At 43.3% G+C, this 16,045-nt stretch overlaps 1 protein-coding gene across 2 annotated transcripts in view; it reads right to left on the reverse strand.

The window, feature by feature from the left end:
* The window catches only part of wdr37 (WD repeat domain 37), a 121,760-nt gene that overhangs the window by 23,508 nt on the left and 82,207 nt on the right, over window positions 1–16,045 (reverse strand). For both annotated transcript variants that reach the window (XM_060922522.1, XM_060922523.1), the window contains 4 exons: window positions 15,980–16,024; window positions 15,370–15,446; window positions 9,715–9,949; window positions 515–656 (listed from right to left, as the gene is read on the reverse strand). In XM_060922522.1, the coding sequence (XP_060778505.1) occupies window positions 515–656; window positions 9,715–9,949; window positions 15,370–15,446; window positions 15,980–16,024 (499 nt within the window). The remainder of the gene's footprint in view (window positions 1–514; window positions 657–9,714; window positions 9,950–15,369; window positions 15,447–15,979; window positions 16,025–16,045) is intronic.

Raw genomic sequence — 16,045 nt, forward strand, 5'->3', positions numbered from 1 at the left:
CATGAAAACTCCGCACAGAAAGGCCCTCGCCGGCCACGGGGCTCAAACCCGGACCTTCTTGCCGTGAGGCGACAGCGCTAACCACTACACCACCGTGCCGCCCTATTAAGAAAATGATACTTTTTTTTAAAGGACTGTCTGATAAAGCTGATGATTTCCAAATAAAATGTTTTACATATTTTTTATTACCAAAATAATTTTTTTTTTAGTCAAGTTTATTTGTATAGCGCTTTTAACAATAAACATTGTCGCAAAGCAGCTTTACAGAATTTGAACGACTTAAAACATGAGCTAATTTTATCCCTAATCTATCCCCAATGAGCAAGCCTGTGGCGACGGTGGCAAGGAAAAGCTCCCTCAGATGACATGAGGAAGAAACCTCGAGAGGAACCAGACTCAAAAGGGAACCCATCCTCATTTCCCATTTTAGTATTGTGGGAAATAAATTTTGAAGACGATATTTTGAGGTAAAATTCCTCCATAACGCTGCTTTAACGGAGAAGTGTACACTCACTCGGTGTGTCCCTGGAAGACATTGACCGAGTGGATGGACGGATCTCTGAAGTCCCACAGGCGAAAGGTGGTGTCGCGGGATGAGGTGACCACCAGCCTCTGGGTGGGGTGGGTGCAGCAGTGGGTCAGCTCCTGATCGTGACCTGCACACACAAAACACACAGACTTGAAAAGAACCATTTTATATATAGGTCTTTATTATTATTCTTAGCCACACACTACCAACTTAAACCTACGTTCTGATCAGTAAGAGAAAAAGGTGAATGCTCTTGATTCATTCTGGAGGAAGTGAGCTTTGCTCAACTCTACAATTCAGTTGTACGATGCGACAAATGCAAACGACCGTCTCAAATCATTCCTCAGACCAATCCTATCACGCGCTTGGCCCAAGATTTCTTCACTTCACAACTTGAGCTTCCATTTACTGCTTAATACTTAAAGGAAAAAGCACGACCTCATAACTGCGGTTTCATCTTATCCGGTCATATACGACCTCTCATTAAATGTGTATAGAGACATGAAGAAAAATAAAGCTGGGAAGGAAGGAGCAAAGACTGCTGGTGCGTTTGGAGAGCAACATCACAGCAAACACAAAATAAAGTACTTTTTTAATTGAACATCAGCAAAAATCACTGAAGGTGAAGTGAATACCGTTGATTATTATCCATATAGGACACTTTTTCGATGGAATAAAAACGTATGCTCTATTCCCTTTTAGCAGGTTTCATTCATTGGTTTGATAGCACGCAGTATTGTTAGCATATCGCCTATCCTACGTGTATTACATCACTCTACCCAATGGAATATGGTTTACGATATTGCAAGACAAGCATAATGTCACACGTCAGAGATGTAAAACTCCGGCGATACCGAGCAACTGTGACAATTTGTAAACAAGCGTGGCCAACGGGCTTGCTTTGTTAAAAGTGGAAGATTTTGAGATAATTTTGGTTGCCAGGTCGCTCCGTCGTGTGTAGTTGTTGAAGTTCATTTTAAAAGTGGGTAATTCCGCCCCAAATCACCAGATTTAGAAAAATGTTCGCCACTGACCATCTCAGATTTGCTTCATACTTCCTGGAAATATTGTCAGTGTGCCCAATAAATAGTGTACAAAATTTTAGGCTTGTACCTTCATTAGTTTCTGAGATATAGGGGCTTAAAAAAAGGGGCGTGGCCCCAATTTCACTGTTGAAACGCGTGCTACAGAAAACAGACCTAACTTCCATAAGTCATTACTTTTAAACTATTCATGCAAGATACATGAAATTTTCAAGGATTGTTCTTCAATGCCAGACGCCTTTAAATACTACAATAGAAAGTTCACAGTTCAATATTTGCCAAAGTTATGGCTTGCTGAAAATCATTAAAAAAAAAAAAGTCTTCTATCATGCTTTGGAGCAACTTCGACGCCCCATATCTCCACATTAAAGCACACCAGTTCTTTCAAATTTTCTTATTTCTCACTCATGTTATAGTACTCTTTAGGCAACTAGATACGTGTTCACAAGAAAATCAAACTTTCTGATTTATTAGGCTTTAAAAATTTAAAAAATTTGCGCCTATAATTCAAATGCATATTACAAATGTATGACAAGGTCTACCACAAAAACAATTGATTGGATGGATGGATAACTTTATTCATCACACACTTGTGAAATTTCCTCTCTGCATTTAACCCATCTGAAGCAGTGAACACACATGTACACACACGTGAGTAATGAGCACACACACATACCCAGAGCAGCGGGCAGCCATGCTAACAGCGCCCGGGGAGCAGTTGGGAGTTAGGTGCCTCGCTCAAGGGCACCTCAGCCCAAGGCCGTCCCATATTAACCTAACCGCATGTCTTTGGACTGTGGGGGAAACCGGAGCACCCAGAGGAAACCCACGCAGACACAGGGAGAACATGCAAACTCCACACAGAAAGGCCCTTGCCGGCTGCTGGGTTCGAACCCAGAACCTTCTTGCTGTGAGGCAACCGTACTAACCACTACACCACTGTGCCGCCCACAAATTGGCAAATTTGATTAGCAAATGCACAAAATATGAAGTTGGTACCCTAAACCAAACTATAAATATTAAAAGGTATCAAGTACGGCATGTTTTACGATTGACGGAAACGCTGTTTTAAGGCATATAATCTACTTGGATGCATCCAGAGATGCATAAAAACTGAAAAACCACAAAATTCATGAGGATTTTTATCATCACTATCCCTTAGAAGCACATATTCGAGCTTCCATTTGCCAGCCAGATACATCCCCAGCTGAAAAAGGTCATTTACTTCAGTGACTGATCAGCAGCCCAATACAAAAACTATAAAAATTTCACAAATCTCAAAGCATGCAGACGATTTTGGACTTTTGGCAGAATGGCATTTCTTTGCCACTTCTCATGGTAAACCACCCTGTGATGGTACTGGAGGCACTGTAAAGCGATCAGCAGCTCGAGCTAGCTTACAGGCAATCACGAGTGATCACATACTAACCCCATCTGATCTGTTTTTGTGGGCAGAAAAACATCAAGAACATCCATTTCGAGTGGAAAAGCATTGGAGACAAGATTTTCAAGGTCAGCTACTATTCCTGAAACAGGAGACAACCACTCATTCGTTCCAATCATGTCCAACCAGCTGCAGGTCAACTGGGTGTCAGGTGGTCCTAGCTTCATTGTGGATATGAGTGGGAATCGGCCACAAGTAACGCACAAAACCCCTGTTAAATCAGCAGTCTCTCTGGCAGATACAATTCCTGGTAAATATGTTGTAATGTTTGTATGACAGACAGTGGTGGATAGGCAACATTCGTGCAGTATCAGAGGAGGAACAAGATGTACAAGTAACATTTATGCATCCTCATGGTCCCTCTCAGACTTACAGCTGGCCCAGGAGAGAGGATAACTGTTGGGTCCCTCTGGTGCAGGTCATGAAAATCATTGATGCCCCGCTTACATCAACTGGCAGGCAGTATAAACTGCCATCTGATGTGGAAAAGCAAAATCAATACACTGTTTAAGCTCTTCAAATAAAGTATTTTCAAGTTATTTTTCCTCCACTGTAGGTTTGTAATTGTATTGTAATACGCCTTAAAACAGCATTTCCGTCTATCGTAAAACATGCCATAATTGATACCTTAATATTTATAGTTTGGTTTAGGGTACCAACTTCATATTTTGTTTATTTGCTAATCAGAACAAGCTCTTTCCAGTGGTATAATTGTTTTCATGGTAGACCTTATCATACGTTTGCAATATGCATTTGAATTATAGGTGCAATTTTTTTTAAAGCCTGATAAATCAGAAAGTTTGATTTCTTTTGAACACATACCTAGTTGCCTAAAGAGTACTATAACATGAGTAATAAATAAGAAAATTTGAAAGATCTGGTTTGTTTTAATGTGGAGATATGGGGCATCATAGTTGCTCCAAAGCACGATAGAAGACATTTATGATTTTCAGCAAGCCATAACTTGGCAAATATTGAACTGTGAACTTTCTATTTTAGTATTTAAAGGCGACTGGCATTGAACAACAATCCTTGAAAATTTCATGCATCTTGCATGAATAGTTTAAAAGTAATGACTTATGGAAGTTAGGTCCATTTTCTGTAGCACGCATTTTAACAGTGAAATTGGGGCCACGCCCCTATCTCTCAGAAACTAATGAAGGTACAAGCCTAAAATTTTGTACACTATTTATTGGGCACACTGACAATATTTCCAGAAAGTATGAAGCAAATCTGAGATGGTCAGTGGCGAGGCCTCTGGTGATTTCACATGGATTGACCCAAGTAACTAAGTAAATTGCACAGAGAAATCAATACTTAAGTTTGAGTGAAAAATACTGTAGTGAGCGTGCAAGAAGAGTCTGGAGACAGAAATCTTAGTTTCTTGGTCATTAGCCTGTGCTAGTAGCTCTTGGTAGCACTGGCTTGACTGCGCTAGCCTTGGCCTTTGCTAACACGACTGCTGAATGCTACACCAGCTGGAAGGTAACTGGACTGCCGCACTAACAGCACCAAGTTGCGGGTAAGCTTGCGCTAGCCTTCAAGAATGCTGATAAGAAGAGTGTGTATGTATAACAACTGTGAGCTACTGCTCACTTACGTATCCCCCCGTCCTCGCTTATATCAGAACGCAAGCAATCGAAGGACACTTATTATGAATGCTGACTTCAACAAATAATTAACCCTGAAACAAGTAAGTAAAGAGCAGTGTCTCTCCCCAGGGATTTCAAATAGCATTTTGCTTCTTGAAAGAGTGTCAAAATCCACCCTATATGAATGAATGAACCCTTTGTCACTAGTCAGTGCCAGCGAAATTAACCATCAACCTGTCCTTACATATACACATACATACAATTAACAGATGGGGAGTAGACAGGACAGGAAGACAGGGATGAAAAGAAAAAAAAAAAAAAATACAGAGAACATGAGGAGAGGGGAGGAGAAAAAAAGCAACCCCCACACTATGCTCCTGTGGGGAGTACAGTGTGGGAACATTTATAAAAAAAAAAAAAACCTCAGCACATAAGCACAAATAACACACTACACTTAACAACATGAAAACTCGGGACTGGGGGGGGGTAAGGGGCAGAGATAGAGGTAACCCAGCACAAGCAAGCAGCCAGTTCCTGCAGCCACAACAGCGCTGGTTGCGCACCTGCTTGTCACACTGGGGGTAAAAAGCGGCAACCGTGGAGAGTGGGGGAAGGAATGCAAGAGCGCCTCACTGCAGTGATCTTCAGGGGGAGTTGTTGTTCCAGCAACGGCCTTGGCCAAGGCCAGTGCTGTCTGAGGGAGCCGAAAGCAGATAAGATTGGGATTGTTTGGTCTTGCGGCAAGTAGACGCATTCTTTTACACGACTACTCTGTCCATTCTGGTCTCCGAATCGATTCATTTTCCTTTGCAAAGCCAAAAGCTTCTCCATGATGTTATCCATGTTGCAGTTCAAGTTCTGAATAGCCACAGTCTGAGTGCCGACAGCTCTGCCCACCGCTTCAATCATGTCAGGGAGATTTCTGGGGCTTTGGACAGCTGTCACTGTTTTCTGATTTCCTCGATAAACCAGGGCAATGCCTAATCCAATCAGCAAAAGTCCTGTGATCATGGTTCCGAATAGGTAGATGTCTTCAATATCCTCCACAGAAAGAACTGCCAGGCACACGACCCGCCACCGCTCCCACGCGTCCATCGTGTAGCCAGCTGCGAACGTTCCGGCAGGACAGGCCGGTTCCCCCGAACCCAAGCTTCTTGTCGAGAAAATTGTGTCAGTTGCGTGAAGAGACCAGTTTATCAATTCCATGATTTTTAATTTGGAGAGCAGTGCGGAGAGAGTCTCTCAAAAGTATAGACAATAGACAGACGAGACAGAGAAGCAAAAGCAGGGAAGATAAGGGAGAGGAGAGGCAGAGAAATGCGACCACCTTCCGTCAGAGCACGGAGAGAAAATATGTGTTTCAGAAACGTATTCAGTCGGTAAACAGGAAGTCGATGTGCAACAGACCTGAAAACGGTACACACGGTATAGAACCCCAAGCCGAATCTCGGTACCAAATATCAAGCAGTGGTGATTTGTACCGTATTTTCCGGACTATACGTCGCTCCGGAGTTTAAGTCACATCAGCCAAAAAATGCATTATGAAGACGAAAAAAAACATATATACGTCGCACCGGACTATAAGTCGCACTTTTTTGAAGGGTTATTCTATCCATAGAATCTGTGATTGTATCTGATAAGCGGCGCGTGGTTACTGCGCGACTGCATTGTTTATTTAATAAACGAACAGCTGAGCAGTGATAACGTGCCCTTTGCCCTGTAAGTAGCCTAGTCTGATTATTTTAAATATCTACTACTATCTTTAATACTATCACTATCGTTATTACTAATAGCCTATATTATTATTATTATTATAACTAATATTAGTAGCCTATTACTGATGCATTAATCAGTTTGCTTTTAGATTATTTTTACCGGTGGGGCTTATTATCGCCCCATGGCTCTTTCATCTGTGTTATTAAAGCTGTAGTCATCATCGAGGAGTGTCATTCTTCATTTTTGTCGAATTTTATTTCATTAAATCAGAGGTCAAGTAGGCTATCGGTATATCATCTCCAAAGACAACCGTCTAGTGAAAAAAAAAAACAACCGCTTTTAAATACCCTACTTAAATCCTTAAAAAGAGTCATTTAACTCATGTCTTGTGTGATCTGATCTCCAACGGTGAAATAAACCGGTTGTGATATGAGTAGCCTGTTATTTTAGAAGATAAATTTAATATATAATTTAATATATAGCCTAATAAAAATAATATTTTATAACATATCACGACATATTACTGTTTGTAACTGTTCGTCACTAAAGCGTTTTCTAAGATCATAATGTCTGCTATTATTATTTTTTTACACACACAATAAGCGCATGTGCGTAAAGTTATAGTAAACCACCCCCCCACCTTTTTTTTTTTTTTTGAGTCGCCGGACCCACCCACCTCCTGCGTTCCGGGACCTCCCACTTCACAAATTAAGCACTGCCTAAAATTATTACATAACTTATTTAAATAACTATAGGCCTATCATTAATAATAAAACACAGGTCAATCAAGTTTATCAAGCTGGCGATTTCACTCCAAATCAGCAAATCGATTGAATTCCTCATCCTCGGTGTCGCTTCTGAACAACTCTGCCAACTCCAGCGGCAGACGAAGCGCCGTTTCCTCTTCTTCTGTGTGGCTGTCGTCAGACTCAGCATCAGCTCCAGTTATTCCGCGGTGAAAAAAAAAAAAAAAAACATATATACGTCGCACCGGAGTATAAGTCGCATGGCTAGCCGAACCATGAAAAAAAGTGCGACTTAGGCCGAATCCCATTTCACCCCTTGGACCAACCCCTTGGCCCTTCCCCTCCATTTTGCGCGTTCACGTGAAGGGGTAGGGGTATCCCAATCCCAGTTAACGCGGAGGGGTAGGGGAAGGGGGAGGGCTTCTGTACCCCTCCAAACGGAGATTTTCCTGGAGCTGACTCCGAACGAAGGGGTTTGAGTGATTTCCCACAATGCCATGCGGATTTCAGAGAGATTTCATGCGGATTTCAGAAAGATGGCGGTTCCCGCGGCGAAAGATTGTCATAAATGTATTTTCTCCATTATTTACGTGTTTTAAGTTGTTATCCAGAGGAAACACGCCGCTTGATTCGCTTTCGAGCTGAGAATGAGCAGCGATTTCTGAAATCCAAGCTGCTGCTAAAAAGCTTTGGGAGTGAGTATTGTTTTCGGTTGCTTTACTGCGTACGTTTTGTTCTGTTATTCTCGCTTTTATTGTTTACGAGTGTTCTGACACCTCATTCTGTCGGATGTGGTGCACGAAGCGCCAAAGATATCCCATTCAGTGGTGTTAGTTAACAAATCACACCCTGCCAGCAGAGATTTCTGGTTCTGCCTCTGGCTCTGACTGTAGCGGCTGGTCGCAGCCAATGACGCATTTGGTCGCGTTTTGCTAACGTAAACGCTGACGGAGGTACGCGATGACGTATGCGATCGTTGAAGGGCTATCCCAATACGTAAGGGTTGAATTTCAAGCCCTATCCCTTGTAGCTCAGTTTCAAGGGGAAGGGCCAAGGGGAAGACGGAGGGGAAGGGGGAGGGGTAGGGGTAGAAATTAGAATTGGGATTGGGCCTTAAAGTCTGAAAAATACGGTAGTTGCTGAGAAAAGTGTTATGTAAATCCACGCTATACATTTCGTAAATACGTTCAGTCGGTAAACAGGAAGTCGATGTACGACAGACCTGAAAACAGTATACACGCTATAGAACCCCAAGCTGAGGCTCGGTACCAAGTGGCTATGATTCGTGGTTGTTGAGAAAAAAAAAAAAAAGGTGTTTCAGACAGATGGCGATATGGACAGACAGAGGTAAACCAGTATACACCCCCCCCTCGGCGCGAAGACTCGTTCAACACCATGCTAGCTGAATGGAATTTGTCTGATAGACCATGAAAAAAAAAAGCCAGCCATTATTTTTTAAATATTAACAAAGACGAAGTTGAGATTATTATTCTCTTCACATTCAGCGAATAATTGTTTGCATAAATGCACAGGCGACCATTTAAAAAAAAAATTTCAAACTTCAAAAGCGGCATGTAAATATAACGGTGCGGCGCAGACTTTTGTCACTTATCTACGCCGAGTCACATAAAATCGATAAAATAAATCACAATCTCACCTTACCTTTCAGGGGTTTTTCTAGAAAAATTTAGTATGAGGGCGCTCACCATGGCGAGGGAGTGGGGGTGGGGGGGCGGTTGTCCCCCCCCCCGACGTGCGAAGCCTTTGAAAAATTGAGGCTACAATGGGACATTCTGAGGCTATCAGAGAGGGAAATTGTAACAAATTGTCAACATTAAAAAAGAAAGAAGTAATCATCTTCTGCCCCGGACAGTCTTTGGCTTTCTTCCGCTTCGTGCCGCGGGATGACATCTTTAAATGCCCAAGTGTCAACAAAAACAACTCGCGAACTACTTCTGTCAAAAGCTCCCGCGCTGGTGGGTGAAAGGTCATTCAGTCTCGAGAAATCTCGCTCTACAAGTCAGCTGACCTTGTATGGAACCCATGTCAAATCTCGCGAGAGCAGCCGCGACAACTAAACAACTAAACAATATGGCGCCTCAGTCTGGAAAACACCAATTTGGATTGTTTTTGCACCGTCTGGTGGTGCATCTACTATGATTGGAATATTTTTGGAGTAATTATAACGTATTTGATGATCAGACACATTGTCACGTGGTGTTGCTGGGATGTTTTCACGGAGAAAAGATCGTTTTGAAAAAGACTGCATGTTGTGCAGTAGCATACAAGTGCATGGCCTAAGTGTGACTTGGGGTTCAGTCGGCATTTCAGTAAGGGGGCGCACGCCGAGAGTAAGAGGGAGCAGCGCCCCTGTTCCCCGGTTTAAACGAAAGCCTGCCTTTGCATAGTTTTAGACCAAACTCCGTAGCATCTTTAGTGCTTTTAGGAACAGTGTTTTCTTTCATCATTTGTAATTCTTCCTCACTTACGGTGACGAAGTGATCGGCCGCCATTTTGCCGAGTCGCTCGAGGTGATTATTGGGAAATAGTCCGAATCTCCCGGCCAATCAGCGTGTGTGATTTTCTATAATAAGCTGATTAATTGACTACGCCGATAACCGAACACTTATCTTTCCTGTCTGACCTGTGAGTGTGTGGACGAGTTCAGACGTCTCCACATCATACAAATTGGCAGCTCGGTCCCAAGACGCAGTGACGACTTGTTTGCCGCCGACGAGCCAGTCAGCGGCGATGACCACGCCCTGGTGGCTCTTCAGAGTGGTGCTGGCTACACGGACCGTGGGGCACTCGCTTGGTCCATCGGCGTCTCCGTCTGCATCGTCCTTATCGGAGAAATCCACGTCGTCATCCAGCGACGCCTGAATTCATCACGGAGAAAGATCGAGAGAGAGAAAAACACAATTTCATCGTTAAAAGGCTGTAATTATTCGGATGAGAAGTATAAACACATCTGATGCATTCGAGCCACAGTCACTGACAACTGAGAATAGGATTAGGAGCAATTCAGAATGTAATGGAAATTAAGGGGGGGGGGGGGGGGGGCGGTGCTCGAGTGTCGTTCAGGAGAACAAAGAACGTGTTTATACTTCATTCTAATTAAGTGTCCAAGGATAACATCACAGAAGGAAGTGAGAGACGAGCTGAACCTTCTCTTTACACAGTGCTACAGCTGTATCAGACTTTATGATTTGAAATGTCGAGTAGTGGAGGAATTGTGGGAAAGAGGGAGAGAAAAACAGTGAAGGAGAACATGAACAAGAGAGAGGGACAGATAAGAGAAGTAAAGACAGAGATGGGCTTAGAGATGTAAAAAAGTGAGACTGAAAGAGAGGAAGACAGGGGGGGCTGTGATCAAGGCAGGGGTTGTAAGAGACGTAGAAAAGAACCGAGAGAGAGAAACAGAGCTGTTTAAAAAAGAAATAAAAAAACAGGCTGTGAAAGAAAGGAGGCGTGAGAGACAGGGACGATATGAAAGAGTGAGATTGTGCAAGAGAGAGACGGGGAGTATGAGAAAGAGTGAGAGACAGGGACGATATGAAAGAGTGAGATTGTGAAAGTGAGAGACGGGGAGCATGTGAAAGAGATTGTGAAAAAGAGACGGGGAGTATGTGAAAGAGTGAGATTGTTAAAGTGAGACGGGGAGTATGTGAGAGTGAGATTGTGAAAGTGAGACGGGGAGTATGAGAGTGAGATTGTGAAAGTGAGACGGGTAGTACGTGAGAGTGAGATTGTGAAAGTGAGACGGGGAGTACGTGAGAGTGAGATTGTGAAAGTGAGACGGGGAGTACGTGAAAGCGTGAGATTGTGAAAGTGAGACGGGGAGTACGTGAAAGCGTGAGATTGTGAAAGTGAGACGGGGAGTACGTGAAAGAGTGAGATTGTGAAAGTGAGACGGGGAGTATGTGAGAGAGTGAGATTGTGAAAGTGAGACGGGGAGTATGTGAGAGAGTGAGATTGTGAAAGTGAGACGGGTAGTATGTGAGAGTGAGATTGTGAAAGTGAGATGGGTAGTATGTGAGAGAGATTGTGAAAGTGAGACGGGTAGTATGTGAGAGTGAGATTGTGAAAGTGAGACGGGTAGTATGTGAGAGTGAGATTGTGAAAGTGAGACGGGGAGTATGTGAGAGTGAGATTGTGAAAGTGAGACGGGGAGTATGTGAGAGTGAGATTGTGAAAGTGAGATGGGGAGTATGTCAAAGAGTGAGATTGTGAAAGTGAGACGGGGAGTATGTGAAAGAGTGAGATTGTGAAAGTGAGACGGGGAGTATGTGAAAGAGTGAGATTGTGAAAGTGAGACGGGTAGTATGTGAGAGTGAGATTGTGAAAGTGAGACAGGTAGTATGTGAGAGAGATTGTGAAAGTGAGACGGGTAGTATGTGAGAGTGAGATTGTGAAAGTGAGACGGGGAGTATATGAAAGAGTGAGATTGTGAAAGTGAGACGGGGAGTATGTGAAAGAGTGAGACTGTGAAAGTGAGACGGGTAGTATGTGAAAGAGTGAGATTATGAAAGTGAGATCAGTAGGATGTGAAAGAGTGAGATTGTGAAAGTGAGATGGGGAGTATGTGAGAGTGAGATGGGGAGTATGTCAAAGAGTGAGATTGTGAAAGTGAGACGGGGAGTATGTGAAAGAGTGAGATTGTGAAAGTGAGACGGGGAGTATGTGAGAGTGAGATTGTGAAAGTGAGACGGGTAGTACGTGAGAGTGAGATTGTGAAAGTGAGACGGGGAGTACGTGAGAGTGAGATTGTGAAAGTGAGACGGGGAGTACGTGAGAGTGAGATTGTGAAAGTGAGACGGGGAGTATGTGAGAGTGAGATTGTGAAAGTGAGACGGGTAGTATGTGAGAGTGAGATTGTGAAAGTGAGACGGGGAGTATGTGAAAGAGTGAGATTGTGAAAGTGAGACGGGGAGTATGTGAAAGAGTGAGATTGTGAAAGTGAGACGGGTAGTATGTGAGAGTGAGATTGTGAAAGTGAGACAGGTAGTATGTGAGAGAGATTGTGAAAGTGAGACGGGTAGTATGTGAGAGTGAGATTGTGAAAGTGAGACGGGGAGTATGTGAGAGTGAGATTGTGAAAGTTAGACGGGGAGTATATGAAAGAGTGAGATTGTGAAAGTGAGACGGGGAGTATGTGAAAGAGTGAGACTGTGAAAGTGAGACAGGTAGTATGTGAAAGAGTGAGATTATGAAAGTGAGATAGTAGGATGTGAAAGAGAGATTGTGAAAGTGAGATGGGGAGTATGTGAGAGTGAGATGGGGAGTATGTGAAAGAGTGAGACTGTGAAAGTGAGACGGGTAGTATGTGAAAGAGTGAGATTATGAAAGTGAGATCAGTAGGATGTGAAAGAGTGAGATTGTGAAAGTGAGATGGGGAGTATGTGAGAGTGAGATGGGGAGTATGTCAAAGAGTGAGATTGTGAAAGTGAGACGGGGAGTATGTGAGAGTGAGATTGTGAAAGTGAGACGGGGAGTATGTGAGAGAGATTGTGAAAGTGAGACAGGTAGTATGTGAAAGAGTGAGATTATGAAAGTGAGATCAGTAGGATGTGAAAGAGTGAGATTGTGAAAGTGAGATGGGGAGTATGTGAGAGTGAGATGGGGAGTATGTCAAAGAGTGAGACTGTGAAAGTGAGACGGGTAGTATGTGAAAGAGTGAGATTGTGAAAGTGAGACGGGGAGTATATGAAAGAGTGAGATTGTGAAAGTGAGACGGGGAGTATGTGAAAGAGTGAGACTGTGAAAGTGAGACAGGTAGTATGTGAAAGAGTGAGATTATGAAAGTGAGATCAGTAGGATGTGAAAGAGTGAGATTGTGAAAGTGAGATGGGGAGTATGTGAGAGTGAGATGGGGAGTATGTCAAAGAGTGAGATTGTGAAAGTGAGACGGGGAGTATGTGAGAGAGATTGTGAAAGTGAGACGGGTAGTATGTGAGAGAGATTGTGAAAGTGAGACGGGTAGTATGTGAGAGTGAGATTGTGAAAGTGAGACGGGGAGTATGTGAAAGAGTGAGATTGTGAAAGTGAGACGGGGAGTATGTGAAAGAGTGAGATTGTGAAAGTGAGACGGGTAGTATGTGAGAGTGAGATTGTGAAAGTGAGACAGGTAGTATGTGAGAGAGATTGTGAAAGTGAGACGGGTAGTATGTGAGAGTGAGATTGTGAAAGTGAGACGGGGAGTATGTGAGAGTGAGATTGTGAAAGTTAGACGGGGAGTATATGAAAGAGTGAGATTGTGAAAGTGAGACGGGGAGTATGTGAAAGAGTGAGACTGTGAAAGTGAGACAGGTAGTATGTGAAAGAGTGAGATTATGAAAGTGAGATAGTAGGATGTGAAAGAGAGATTGTGAAAGTGAGATGGGGAGTATGTGAGAGTGAGATGGGGAGTATGTGAAAGAGTGAGACTGTGAAAGTGAGACGGGTAGTATGTGAAAGAGTGAGATTATGAAAGTGAGATCAGTAGGATGTGAAAGAGTGAGATTGTGAAAGTGAGATGGGGAGTATGTGAGAGTGAGATGGGGAGTATGTCAAAGAGTGAGATTGTGAAAGTGAGACGGGGAGTATGTGAGAGTGAGATTGTGAAAGTGAGACGGGGAGTATGTGAGAGAGATTGTGAAAGTGAGACGGGTAGTATGTGAAAGAGTGAGATTATGAAAGTGAGATCAGTAGGATGTGAAAGAGTGAGATTGTGAAAGTGAGATGGGGAGTATGTCAAAGAGTGAGACTGTGAAAGTGAGACGGGTAGTATGTGAAAGAGTGAGATTGTGAAAGTGAGACGGGTAGTATGTGAGAGTGAGATTGTGAAAGTGAGACGGGGAGTATATGAAAGAGTGAGATTGTGAAAGTGAGACGGGGAGTATGTGAAAGAGTGAGACTGTGAAAGTGAGACGGGTAGTATGTGAAAGAGTGAGATTATGAAAGTGAGATCAGTAGGATGTGAAAGAGTGAGATTGTGAAAGTGAGATGGGGAGTATGTGAGAGTGAGATGGGGAGTATGTCAAAGAGTGAGATTGTGAAAGTGAGACGGGGAGTATGTGAAAGAGTGAGATTGTGAAAGTGAGACGGGGAGTATGTGAGAGTGAGATTGTGAAAGTGAGACGGGTAGTATGTGAGAGTGAGATTGTGAAAGTGAGACGGGTAGTACGTGAGAGTGAGATTGTGAAAGTGAGACGGGGAGTACGTGAGAGTGAGATTGTGAAAGTGAGACGGGGAGTACGTGAGAGTGAGATTGTGAAAGTGAGACGGGGAGTATGTGAGAGTGAGATTGTGAAAGTGAGACGGGGAGTATGTGAGAGTGAGATTGTGAAAGTGAGACGGGGAGTATGTGAAAGAGTGAGATTGTGAAAGTGAGACGGGGAGTATGTGAGAGAGTGAGATTGTGAAAGTGAGACGGGGAGTATGTGAGAGTGAGATTGTGAAAGTGAGACGGGGAGTATGTGAAAGAGTGAGATTGTGAAAGTGAGATGGGGAGTATGTGAAAGGGTGAGATTGTGAAAGAGATGGGTAGTATGTGAAAGAGAGAAAGTGAGAGACGGGGAGTATGTGAAAGAGCGATTGTGAAAGTGAGACAGGGAGTATGTGAAAGAGTGAGACTGAAAGTGAGATGGGGAGTATGTGAAAGAGTGAGATTGTGAAAGTGAGACGGGGAGTATGTGAGAGTGAGATTGTGAAAGTGAGACGGGGAGTATGTGAAAGAGTGAGATTGTGAAAGTGAGACGGGTAGTATGTGAGAGTGAGATTGTGAAAGTGAGACGGGGAGTATGTGAGAGTGAGATTGTGAAAGTGAGACGGGGAGTATGTGAGAGTGAGATTGTGAAAGTGAGACGGGGAGTATGTGAAAGAATGAGACTGTGAAAGTGAGATGGGGAGGACATGAAAGAGTGAGAGATGGAGAGAGATTGCGAGACCGGATGGGTGGAAAAGGTAAGTGGAGATAATGGAGGGGGAAGAGAGTGCGTGTGCGAGAGAGAATGTGAAAGAGAATTAAAGGAGAAGACAAAGAGATGTAAAGAAAAAAAAAAAAGTGTGTGAGAGAAAAGGGGGAAGAGAAATAGAAAAAAATGGAGTGGGCAGAAAGACTGTACAAAGGAGGTAGAGTGAAAAAGGGAACACTGGCAAGAGATGGAGAAAGAATGATCAAGATGGTATGAGGAAGAGATTGTAAAAAAGAGAGATTGTTAAAGAGAAAGGAAGAGGAAGAGACTGTAAAGGGGGGAGAGAGAGAGAGCACAGTTGTGTGTCAGCAGTCTGACTCTTTGATGTGGTGTAAAAGACTCACGCTGGTGTCGGTTGGAGGCTGAGGCAGAGGCAGCTGCACCATGTAGCGCCAGATGTGAGCTGTCTGATCACCAGACGCTATCAGAACACACACACACACACCCAACCTTTAACTGCTTGCATCCATCACAACTTTTACTGAGAATAAGACCATGCAGGAATAACACTAGCAGGAGACGAGTCACTCGTGTCCTAGAGTGTCACCAGTGGGCGTGTCTACACCAGTGGGCGTGGCCTGTCCTGCATTTGTTTGAGCAAGAAAACGCAAGGAGCCAAAATGTATATCAGCACACTGATTTATAAACACCACTTTAAATTAAAGTGTATTAAAGTCACATGCTCGGTTTGGTCCAATCCTCACTGGGGATTAGTTTGGACTCATTTCTCAACCTGATTTGCATAGAATTGAGAAAACGGTAATTTTTCAATGTTCCTTTCTGGCTTGCCACTGTTACTAAAATCTGCTGCGTCTCACTCACACACACGTTTTGTCTCTTGTACATTTGAACATGGGATAAGAGAAAGAGTACAGCAATAATTCAATAATAATAATAAAACACACTGTTCATCACTAACAGGAGGAACTTTTCTAATTACACAGACAGACGAACCTGTAAGAGCCATCTGCTCCGTAGGGTGGAACTTGATGGAGTTAACTGTTAAAAAAAAAACAAAAA

This window comes from Neoarius graeffei, chromosome 5, assembly GCF_027579695.1.
Source record: "Neoarius graeffei isolate fNeoGra1 chromosome 5, fNeoGra1.pri, whole genome shotgun sequence".
Lineage (NCBI taxonomy): Eukaryota > Metazoa > Chordata > Actinopteri > Siluriformes > Ariidae > Neoarius > Neoarius graeffei.